The 12,211-nt window shown below is 48.7% G+C and overlaps 1 protein-coding gene across 1 annotated transcript in view; it reads right to left on the reverse strand.

The window, feature by feature from the left end:
- The window catches only part of UBASH3B (ubiquitin associated and SH3 domain containing B), a 154,658-nt gene that overhangs the window by 19,583 nt on the left and 122,864 nt on the right, over positions 1-12,211 (reverse strand). Inside the window, exons 5-7 of the mRNA XM_018059637.1 lie at positions 10,893-11,062; positions 6,112-6,320; positions 2,369-2,501 (exon numbers count right to left, since the gene is read on the reverse strand). Coding sequence (XP_017915126.1) covers positions 2,369-2,501; positions 6,112-6,320; positions 10,893-11,062 — 512 coding nt within the window. The remainder of the gene's footprint in view (positions 1-2,368; positions 2,502-6,111; positions 6,321-10,892; positions 11,063-12,211) is intronic.

Here is a 12,211-nt window from a genome sequence, read left to right on the forward strand (position 1 = left end):
GAGGCCTGGCGTGTTGCGATTCATGGGGTCGCAAAGAGTTGGACACGACTGAGCGACTAAACTGAACTGAATGTTTAATTGCAATAAGCCCCTTAAGTACCCTGGATTTAAGCCAGCCTGTCTATAAGATGGGGATAGTAAGCCTCATTTACTGACCTCGAAAGCTATTCTGAGGCTTAAATGAGATGAATTGCAGGTGCTCTGCAAAATAAGGGTTATGAAAATGGTTGTATCGTTACTGTTGCTGTTCATAGGTGTTAACACCCAGCTACTACTGAACAGGAAGGCAACCTTAGTTACATATAGCTCAGAGGCAAAACTAGCCAGTGTGGAAAGACGCCATCTAGAGGACAGGTTCTTCCCCTAAGGAGATGCTTCATCAGGAGGCGAGAAGTTTCATTACCACAAATTCCCCTGCCTCATCTCCCTCACGTGGTGTTAAGGCCACGTGGTCCATAGTCTCCTCCAGCCAGAAGGTCCTGCTTTGCCAGTTCTAATCACAGGTTAGGCCCTGTTGTCCGGCTGCCTGCATGATGACGTTCCTGGAAATGGCTCGGGGAGGACAGCAGCTACCTCTGGGTGATGAAACCGGCAAGTCCAGTCAAAGGCTTGTCCAAATGACCCTGGTTTCTATCACTGCTGGGTGGATCCTTGCGGATGTTTCTAGATTTCTTTCTGATGGAGGCAGCTCTTGCCAGCTTCCTCAAGGGTTGCCAACTCCTGTGGGCTTGGCATTGGCCAGTACAGTACACACACTTGGCATGTGCTTCCTGCTGCCCTGGCAAGGTTGGTATGTGGGATGGTGGTGTGGTCTTTCCCACTGCCTCTCCTGCTGTTTCCTAACTCAAGTTCCGGACTCCAGCCAACGTCAGCTAGTCTCTTGTTGCCTAACACACTTGAACTTTCAATTGGCTTTGTGTTAATATATACTGTTCAAAACCACCCTTCCCCTGGAATGGATAAGGACGTGGTACACATATACAATAGAATGTTACTCAGCCATTAGGAAGAGTGAAATAATGCCATTTGCCACAACATGGGTGGACCCAGAGATTGTCATGCTAAGTGAAGTCAGTCAGACAGGGAAGGAGAAATATGGTATGACATCCCTTATATGTGGAATCTGAAAAGAAATGATAAAAATGAACTTATTTACAAAAGAGAAGACAGACATACAGACTTAAGATAACAAACTTATGGTTGCCAGGAGGAACACTGTGGGGAGGGATAGCTAGGGAGTTTGGGATGGATGTGTGAGCGTGCATCCTAAGTCACTTAAGTCGTGTCCGACTCTGTGTGACCCCATGGACTGAAGCCCACCAGGCTCTGTCCATGGGAGTCTCCAGGCAAGAATACTGGAGTGGGTTGCCATTTCCTCCCCCAGGGATCTTCCCGACCCAGGGATCGAACCCATATCTCTCGTATTTCCTGCACGGGCAGGCAGGTCCTTGACCACCAGCACCACCTGGGAAGCCCTTGGGATGGACGTGTACACTCTGCTGTATTTAAACTGGGTAACCAACAAGGACCTACTGTATTAGCGCAGGGCACTCTGCTCAATGTCATGTGGCAGCCTGGATGGGAGGAGGGTTTGGAGGAGAATGGATACATGTATGTGTATGGCTGAATCCCTTTGCTGTCCACCTGAAACTACCACATTGTTAACTGGCTATACTCCAAAATAAAAAGTTCTTTTAAAACCCCAACCCCCTTCCCCCACTCCCCCATCCTGCAACCTTTCTGGTATATCTCAGACATACACTGATCATTCACTATGTGCCAGGTACTGTACTAAGAACCATTTTCTTATTTCCTTTAATCTTCACAATGCCCTGTGAAATAGATACTTCAGGTGACCCTTGAACAACTTGGGTTTGAACTGCACGGGGCCCAACTAATACATGGCCTTTTTTTTGTTCAAAAGTAAATACTACAGTACTCTACGATCCGCAGTGTTGAATCTGAGGTTGCAGAATGGTGGATATGAGGGCACCAAACTGGGTAGATGGAGGGCCAGCTCCAAGTTACAGTTAGATTTTCCAGCCCTTGGAGGTTTGGCACTCCTAACCCCTGGACTGTTCAAGGGTCCACTGCGTTACTTCTTTATAGATAACACATCCCTTGCTCTGTGGAGCAGTCTTCCTTACTAGTTTAGACCCAGAAGCTGGTAATCATTGTCAGCGCCATGCATCTGACTATTCTTCTTAAATTTCTGTCTATCTTTTAGGATTGTGTGCCCTGAGAGATCGGTAACCCTTTCAGGACAGAGAAGTCAATGCCTCACCCTTTGTTAAAAAAAAAAAAAAAAAAAAAGTGCTCAGTGACTCCTGAGCAGAGTTGAGGATGTGGCCCTGACGGTCAGCCCTACCTGGGTGGGCTGGCAGATGATGGTGAGGGGTGTCGCGTCCCCCAGGCCCTGGTCCTCATACTGCCGCCTCTCCAGGATGCCGTCCCCAAATGAGAGCGCGTTGGAAGAGGATGTGTTTAAGATGGAGTAAGAGCTGCGGAGGGAGACAAGGAAGATGTTAGCTGAGGAGGAACATCTTTTTAAAATGTTTTCATTGAAGCATAATTGACAATATTCTATGAGCTTCGAGTACACAACACAGTGATTGGATATTTTTATAAGGAACGCCCTGTTTCATACTGAAGTCTTGCAGTTAATAAATTAGGGATGGATGGATTTCCGTGCTTGGAACAGATGTGTTCATCCCTCTGGGCAGGGGTGGGGCCTGCGATGCTGTGCTTATTTGGGTGCCATGGGCCTGGCTGGCACCAGAGGCATGCTGCAGAATAACGAGGTATCAATTCTGTACCATTGTTTCCAGCTCTTTTCCTGGCTCCAAAGAAATAAACAATTCCTGCTGCCTTTAATCTTTTCCACAGTGATTTCCATCTGAACTGACAAAGGAGAGGGAAGATTAAGACCCTCCCCACCACTTTGCCTGTGGCTCCGAGTGAAGCCACAGAAGTCCCTGGCCATCACCCGCTACGGCACCTCCTTCCCGTCTCCAAACCCTTCTCCGTCTCAATCACACCTCCAACAAGAGGACTAAATACAGCATTTTTCCAGAGGACACCATTCTCACCAGCTGTGTGGAGCTATGAGCCAAGAGTTGTTGTTTCTGGATGTAACACTGACTACAGAAGCCCCTCAAAGAGGTCTCGCTGAAAGACAGGCAGCAGATCATGCCATGTTTAAATTATTCTCATTAGCAGAGCTTCCAAAAAGCTTTATCTAATAAAACACTGCAATTCAAATATGGTTGTTAGGCAAATGTGATGGACAGCCTCTCCTGCATCAATGGGTGGTGTCGAGGGAGAAGATTTTAATTTTAGATTTCTTGCTGCTTTGTAATCAGGGTAAAGTTCCATATATACAAAACAGCACTCAATCTAACGTAGCCATTAGCTTTTTGGTTATTCTTTTTGTTATTTCTAAGGAAATCTTGTGCCACTCACAGTCTCATAGACAGCCTGTTTTCATTTTAAACGGAGACCCTCCTAAACATCACAGAGTTAAAGAAAATTCAGTTTCACTGTCTGATTCATCAAAGCTCCAGGGTCTGAAATGTCTGGATCTATGGAATCGTCCTGACATCATGCTTGTACATGTTTCCTAATTCCTGCACTGTATTGCAGCTGTGAAGACACTGGCAGGATCCCTTCTCCTTCAGCTCAGCTGGCAAGGAGACTGCCGGCCTCCTCCTCTTCTCAGGTATCACTAGAATCAAAGGCCCCGACTCCCGGAGACAGCGTGAGGCCGACAGTTCCAATCAGACAGTCCGATCAGGTGCAGAGTAGAGAGGATGATGTACCTGACACCTGTAATTACCATGGAAACACCTCCCAAGGGCACATCAGACCTGGGGGTCAGCTGAGGAGGACTGCTTAGCCCACTCCAACTCAGAGGCTTCCGCCAACCGACATGTCTGGAGATCCTCAGAACCAGGCGAGGTGCTCTCACAAAGGTGGTAGGAAAATGTTTCCTTAGGAGGGACTCAGAAAACTTGAGGACAGAGGAAGAAGAGTCGTGAAGGGTCGCTGACCCCTCCAAGTCCCTCCCTGATGCTGGAATCCCCTCTGCAACTTCTCAGCAAGTCAGCAGGTCCTACTTGAGGAGCCCTGTGACTCTCCCTCCCCCAGGCTACCTGGGATTAGGAGTGAAGCAAGACCATCTGATAGCCTGAGTCATTTCTACTTCTGCGATAAACAGGAAAGCACCACTCTGCTATAGGGTCACTGCAGTGGAAGGGACCTCTGATTTGGTGAGCATGTAAGAGAGGACTAGGAAAGACGAGTTAGAGAAAGATTACCATAAAGCTAACGGCTGTTTTAGACCCCGTGCTGTTTTATACATGGCACTGATCCCTAAGCAGCAGTGTTCACAGATACCTACGAGGGAAATGCAACTGTTGGCTTCACTTCATAGATTAGCAAACTGAGGCTCAGAGAGGTCACGCAACTTGGCCAAGGTCACACAGCTGGTGCATGGGAGAGTTAGAATTTGAATTCAAGACTACTAGAATAAAAACTCAATTCGCAATTATGGCACCCTAACACCTAATACATTAGTATTTCCCCATTCTCAGCCAGGCTGGCTGTGAAAGCGGAAATTTCAGACATAGTTCCCAAAATAAAGGGAGGTGACACACTGACCTCCCTGGGGTCTGTGGACTGAGGGCGCTGAGGCTGCCCCTGTTTCGGCAGGAGTGGTCTGGATGCAGAGACCTGCAAGGGGCCAGCAGGAATCCCCCTGCATGCCCTCCTTCCACAGTGAGCCCTACTGGTAAGAATGATCTGGGAGCTGGGTATCATCAAATCTTTTGATTATGTTTCTTCATGAATATGGCATTTGTTTTTTTATAAGCATAAAATGGTTACTTTGGGGACTACCCTGGCGGTCCAGGGGTTAAGACTCTGAGCTTCCTGGATTCAGGCAGTGGGGCACAAGTTCGATCCTTGGTTGGGAAACTAAGATCCCACATGCTACATGGCATGGCCAAAAAAAAAGCCCAACCAACCAAACAAAACACAATGGTGACTTTGGAAACCCAACTTAGAAACACTTCTGAACATGAGGCAGCTTTGACCTTCCGTTCTGAGCTACAAAATGCTGAATGTTCATGGGGTGGGGGTGGGAAGGAAGAGGCAGGCTTGCTGGGGAGGGTTATTAGGGAAGAAGATACTCGTTCTCATCATCGGGTTTGTGGTTTGCCCGCTGCTAATCAGGGGAGGGGACTGTCTTTTCTTTTCTCCCTTTAGGCAAAACACTCAGTGAAATTGCCCGTCTCTGCTTCTCTTTCATGACAGTGATAACAACGTTGCACACCATGCAGCTGGTGCTCAGAGCTGCCGGCTCTCAGCCACGTTGGCACAAGGCAAGAACAAGAGGGAGGGAAACCAGCATGCACGCCCCGGCCAGGCGCCCAAAATGCGCCAGGGAAGGGCTGGCTCTGAACTTCCCGGATTAAGAAGCACAAAAGAGGAACAAGAGGCACCCATCAGGACAAAGCTGGTCATACAGCACAGGCCACTCAACGTGGGAACAGGCTGGTCTGGGGGCACTCCACAGAAGACCTGGGTGGGGAAGGGCCCGCCTGCCTCCCTCAGCCTCTGGAGGTTACCCATTTCCACAGAAATGGTCTCTGTCATCTAGGCATTCATGTGCCAGGTCTGAGGACTGGCTCAGGCGGTCAGGTCCGCTGACCTTGGCAAACCTGTTCACTACTGGCTGGCTGGCATAGTGGGAATCTGTCCTGCTTCTCTGGGGAGTCTGTGCAATGACCCGGGACAAAGTGCACAGAAGCCCCAAAGCCATAAAGACTCGGCGGTGGGCTGACCCACACTGAGGCCAGAAGAGATGTGCCCTAAGCAGCCTGTTTGGTCTCTGATGGAGAACTCTGACAGATGTTCCAGCCGTGGTGGCGGGTGGGGTAAAGCGGGGCATCCCGCTCTTCCCGTGCCCCAGCTCCGCCCTTCCCTGAACGTCTGGGGCCAAGAGCGCTGGACTCCACGCACTGCTCCTGCCGCCCTGCGTGTCCCGCCACCTCCTCAAGGGCCACAGTGTCCTTCGAAAAGCAGCAGGCAGAGAGCCCGGCACGGGCTCACCCGTGAAATATCCAGGTGCTGCACTCGTCGGCCTTGGTGATGTAGTTCTCCGGCAGGAGTCCAGAGCAGCCCGTGGTCAGGGAGGTGCCGTAGATCCAGCCCTCGCTGGTGCTGGTCTGCTCCATGGGCGACATGAAGATGAAGTCCCCGGGGACTAGCTCCAGCTCGTCGTCGTTCTGCGGGGTGTACGGGTAGATCACCTGCAATGTCTGGAAAAGGGGGAGAGGGAGGCGTGAGGCCCACGCCTGACCAGCTCTGCTGAGCGCTCAGGGCCCGCCTGTGGGCTCTGCTCGCGTTCACGGGCACCTCTGGAGTCTGCAGGCTCCGAGTAGATCTGGATTCAGATCAGAAGGAGTTTCTCCTCCTCTCAGGATATGCTAGTGCTTCTGGCTCGTTCCAGACTTTCCTTCAGGCATAGCTTTGCTTCAAAAGACATGGCTTTTAGAAATTCATATGAAAACCTGTAGGTTCTCCAGTAAACTGCTTTACAGACGGGTTTGGACCTCGTTTTCCCTGCTCTGTCTGCCACGTTGATGCCGTAAGAGACCCTGGACACACAGCTCATGGAAAGGAGTCTTCCATGCAATGTCACCAACGCCCAGATGAGAGACTCTGCTAGGAAGGCTTTGGGGATGAAATGTCTCCTCTCCATGTAACTGAGCAGCTCAAATAAGACACGGTCCTGCCTTCAAAGAGCTTTCTTTAAACCTCCATGGTTAACAAAGACTTCGAAAGAAAAATATCTTTCACAGCCATCAGTGTCCTGTGTGTAACCAGCTCTTGTCAGTCAGCAGGTGGAGACCACGTGTTCCCTCTTTGGGCTCAGAAAAAGCCCCTTGGGCCAACCCCAGGCCATGTCACTTGTCTGATTTATTCCATATTTTGCCTCCTTATTTATTTTGCCTCACAGGCAGACGTATGAAGATACTCTGGAAAACATCTATTAATATTTTACTACTTTTCTGTTAACAGCAGGAGACCTCAATACTAAGGAAAATATTTTTCTATGTGTTTCATAAGAGGACACTAAGATGGAGCTGTTTTATCAGCTTTTCCTTCAATCCTGAAGCCACTAGAGGAAAGCTAAGTATTCTGGTTCCCACGTATGGGTTTTTAACTTTGTTTGGCCTCTGTTATTTCTCATCTGCAGGGGCTTCCCTGGTAGCTCAGATGGTAAAGAATCTGCCTGCAATGCTGGAGATCCAGGTTCAAACCCTGGGTCAAGAAGATCCCTTGGAAGAGGGTATGGGAACCCACTCCAGTATTCTTGCTTGGAGAATCCCATGGACAGACTAACCTGGTGGGCTACAGTCCATGGGATTGCAAAGAGTTGGACACGACTGAGCGGCTACCATTTTATTTTCTCATCTGTAAAATAATACTTACACTATAAAAGTTAAATGAGACAATCTAAGAAAACTCCTGAGGACTCTAGTACACAGAAGAGGTGTAATTATTTCTATTGAACCATGACTCCTGGCTTTCAAGGGGTTATCTTTCCATCAAGCTGATGCTAACCCCCAAAGCCTATGCTAGGTAGGCCTGTGAGCTAATCGGCTCCTTGGGGTCAAGGTGATCCATCAGATATCATAAAGAATTTCCTTCTGGAAATCTCTAACGAGAAGAGCCAGTAAAAATGATTTCCCCCCACCAGAGAATGAATGTGATAATGCACAGAACTTGAATGCCCCACTGGATTTCTGACATCCCTTTTATTTAGGGCACCCACTTCCTCTCCGAATCCTCACTCCAGCATCTATTGGCTCGAGATCTTCTTCCATCCCATCGACTCCCCACTCCTCTGTCAGATACACGCTCAAATTACATTTTCAAATGAACCAGGAAGGTTTTTTTGCTGGGTTGTTAAAAAACAGCTTAAGGAAAAAGAAAAAAATTCACAACCAACCACTTAAATCTCTAAGCTAGGTATGTGATGAGACACCAGAAGCAATGCTCCTTTTCCTGGAACAGGGTGGAGAGAGGCACCGAGTCACAGGAAACAAGTCTAAACTCAGGTTCCTTAGATGCTCAAGCGCAGCACAGTCTTGGGTAATGATGCCTCTGACTCAGCGGCAGGCCTTTCCTTTGAGAAACTCAAAAATGACAGGGAAGATCTCATCCCTCCTTTCACTTGGGGGTGAGTCTTCTGGCTCTACGAGATCCCAGGGAGGTTGAGGTACAGAAAGGAGCAGAAGGTACAACTCCTAGGCAGAGAGCAGTTGCACAACAAGGAGCTTTGATTTACCGAATGAGCAATAAAGAAAATCAATGTACTGCAGCAAATCTCAAATTATAACCGGTGCTCAGGTCCCCATAGTTCTTTCCTGCTCACCGAAACCGCACGGCATGCAAAAGTCAGCCCAAGTTTGGGAGATCTCAGGACACACTGCCTAGTTTTGTCCTGAAAGTGTTAGTCACTCAGTTGCGTCTGACTCTTTGCAAGTCCGTGGACTGTAGCCCACATCGGGCTCCTCTGCCCGTGGGATTCTCCAGGCAAGGACAAGAGTGGGTTGCCATTCCTTTCTCCAAGTTTTGTCCTACATGATACTTACTCTCTTATGTCTAGCATCTACTTGTAAGAATTCTCGAGTCTATTTCAAGTATGTTTTCCTCCCTTCCTACTTGGGGACTAAGCTCAAAGTTTGCTACCCTGGGAAGGGCAGGTACAGCCCTTCGTGATGATAGGAACTGACCCTCTTTGCCTTTGAAGCCTTTTTTACAGCTGTGGCAATTTTGCTGTTGTTGCTGCAACCTCTCTTATGGGAGGCCCTCTAGTCCATACCAACAGTCTAGCAAAATGTCATCACTGTGTTGCACCCAAAAGAACTAAGGACTGGGTTACTATCTAGAAGCTGTAAAAGCGAATCTACTGCTAAAATAGGGAGGCAGGATTTTAAGCCATGTGTGCTAGACTCCAAAATCTACACTTTTTCTAGAACTCAGTCCTTCCTCTAGATTTCCAGTGCTTGGCACATAACACTAGCATGGCACACTGAACGTGGAAGAGATGGTGTGAAGCACAAACAGGCACGTGCAAGCCCATGAGTCAGCACCTGAACAGCAGAGGGGTGAGACCTCAGAGGATTCCTAGGCGTCACCTGCTGACTGTCCCTGCCTAAACCACTCGCCTTGTCTGGACATCTGTTACCTCACTGGACCGATCACTCAGTCCTGCCTCCTGAGCACAGGAGGAGGTAGAAGGCAAGGTGAAGTTTATATATGCAGGGGGCTCAGGTAAAGCCAGATGACCCAGGAGGGAGCAGTAATAAATGAGCTTTTACCAATAAGAGATAAAAAGAGGACATGTTATTTTTAGAAAATAATTCCTGTGGGCACTAGCTGCCTCATTCCCTCGGTGCCAATTGAGCAGAATGTGGGTCAGGCAGAAAAGCAATTACCCTATGAGTTAACTGGAGGGCAGTGTTGATTAGAAGATACTCCTTGGAAAATTCCATTGCCACCTCCCTTCTCTTAGAAAGGTGACTTCTCACAGCCCATTGGCATGCCACCCTTGACAGTTTTTCCCCTGCCCTCGGAAGGGATCCATTCAGCCACACCTCTTTTGTTCTACTTAGGCTCACGCTAAGCAAGTCCAGGAGATGTCAGAATTTTGAAGGAAGGCTAAGCTCAGTCTCCTTGCTGTGTCTTTACAGAAACTTGCATCAGATGACTTGGAAGGAGGACGTGATGATCCCATCAGCAGAGGCAGACAAAGCTGCACATCCCTGACCCTCTCGGACCCCATGGACCTCAATCATGGGCTGGCTCTTCCCACCACATTCAAAGCAACAATGAGGTCGCCTGACCTAGACCCTGAATCTCTTCATAATTTTTTTTAAATGTCTAAAAGATGTTACAAGTCTATATAAACAAAAATATCCGTTCTTTTACTGCTGAAAAACTAGGAAATAAATTATGTTTCACAAATGTAGTTAAACCGGAGGACAATTTTTGCAGACTCTGGTCTCTTTTTAGATGGGCTGCCCATCTTTACTGATCAGAACCTCTGGCTTTTGGCTTCGGTTCTGGTCCTAAGTTGCTCTTTAGCTTTGGACCAGTCACTGAATCCCTGTGTCTCAGCTTCTCTTTCAGGAGAAAAAGGACAGCAAGACTCTTTAGAGGTGGCACATGCTGATCCTGGAAAGCAATGTGGATTCCCTCAAAAGGATGCCAGCACCGTGCCAGCGGTTCCACCTGTCCCTCTTAGGCCTCCTATGTGATGCACAGACACTCTCCTGATATTGGTCCATGCCATCATTACATATGCATCTGTTCTCTCTCTCCCTCACTGGACTCAAACTCCTTGAGCAGAGGACATTTTAAAGTTTTAGTATGCTCCGGGTAATGTGCATGCCACAGCAGATACCTGTTAACTACGTGTTCACAGATCTTCTTTTGGATTTAGCTATCTTTCTCACCTAAGATCAGGACGATGTCTTCCACCTATTCATTCCATGAACAGATAGAATATTTTGAAACTTACCGACATGCATTTCTATCTATTCTGTTTCATTTCTATCCTATTCCGGTAAGGTTAGCAGGGCAGACAGAACAGTGGGGAATATTACACAGCTCAGCCACGTGGGACCCAGAGATGAGAGACGCACAGACTCCCAGCGAGCCAGCCAGCGCTTGGACGAAATCCCGGGCCGGCTGACTCCTGGTCCAGCGCTGGCCCCACTGCCTTCCTCGGGTGTCCGTCTCCCCTCAGCAGCAAGTGCTGCTGGTGCTGACAGCGCCCGGCACCCCTGGCAGGGGCAGGAGCCCCAGTGAGACGTTACCTCGTGGTTAGCAAATCGGATATCCCGGGAGAATATGGTGGCCACCCAATCACACCCGAGTTTGACGTCGATGTTCTGGGCGAGCTTCTCCAGGGTGGGCAGGTGGCTGGCTTGGAAGTGGTAAGCCAGGGTCACGTGCAGCTGCTTCTTGTGGGGCTCCACGTGCACTTCTGGAGGAAGGGAGGAGACAGGCAGTTGGTGCACTGCAATGGTGGAGACACGAGGAAGGACACAGACTGGTGCCCTGATAAAACTGCTTCCCAGCAAGTAGAGGAGGGAGCCCCTCGGTCAGACAAAAGCTGTTTCTCTCCTCCTCGGCAGCTGAATAAGGGTGGGTGGGGACGTAACAACCCACAGTACGACAGAGAAACAGCCATGTATCTGGCTTTTCTGGGTCAGCTGAGAGGCAATCGTTTTGATTGCTGGTTGCTCACAACAAATCCAGATGAGTATCACTGGCCCCATCGTTCAGATGAGGAAATCTAGACCTAAAGGGATGAGATAAGCATGGAGCAAATTTTGCCATCCCGCGACTCCCAAAGCTGAATTGTCTCCGTTTTGAAATCAAGTCTTTTAGCTCCTGGGTGGCTCTGATGGAGAAATGGGGAGTGGGGGGGGGGGGAGATGGATTACTTTCAAACTTTAAAACAGGGTTTCTCAGTGTCATTTTGGACCAGATTATTCTTCGTAGCAGGGATGTCTTGTGCATTATTGGGTCTTTAGCTGCATCCCTGGCCCCCACCCACCAGATGCCAGCAGCACCCCCAAAGTTGTGACGATCAAACACGACTCCAGAGACGGCCAAGTGTACTGGCGGGGGGGGGGGGGGGGGGGGGGCAAAATCACCTCTGATTAAGAGCCATAGGTTTCAAGTATGCAGGCTATCTAAGACACCCTGAAAAAAACAAACCAAACCAGACTACCTACACAAGGCGGTGCCTTTTGTCTTTCGTATGTGTTTTCAGTTGGAGAGAGTCATTTACTGTCCAAGTTAGAACACTGAAGAAGATACGACAGAAGGGAATTCCAGGAATCAAGGGGCTTGCTCTAGTCACACAGAGATGGAAGTAGGTTTGGGTCTCTGGGGGGTTTTGGCCATGCTGTGTGGCATGTGAGAGTTAGTTCCCCAACCAGGGATCGTCCTTGGGTCAGTGGCTTTGAGTACTTTTTCTGTTATACTGCATTGTGTATCTTTGGTATAAAAGCCTCTGAGGCGAGGGCTCTGTGTCTTGTTTGTATATTACAAAGCACCCTTCCTCTCTTGCTCAGCAGGCACCCCTGTGGATTTTCAGTATTTATTAAATGACTGAATACACACA

Source organism: Capra hircus, chromosome 15, assembly GCF_001704415.2.
Source record: "Capra hircus breed San Clemente chromosome 15, ASM170441v1, whole genome shotgun sequence".
NCBI lineage: Eukaryota > Metazoa > Chordata > Mammalia > Artiodactyla > Bovidae > Capra > Capra hircus.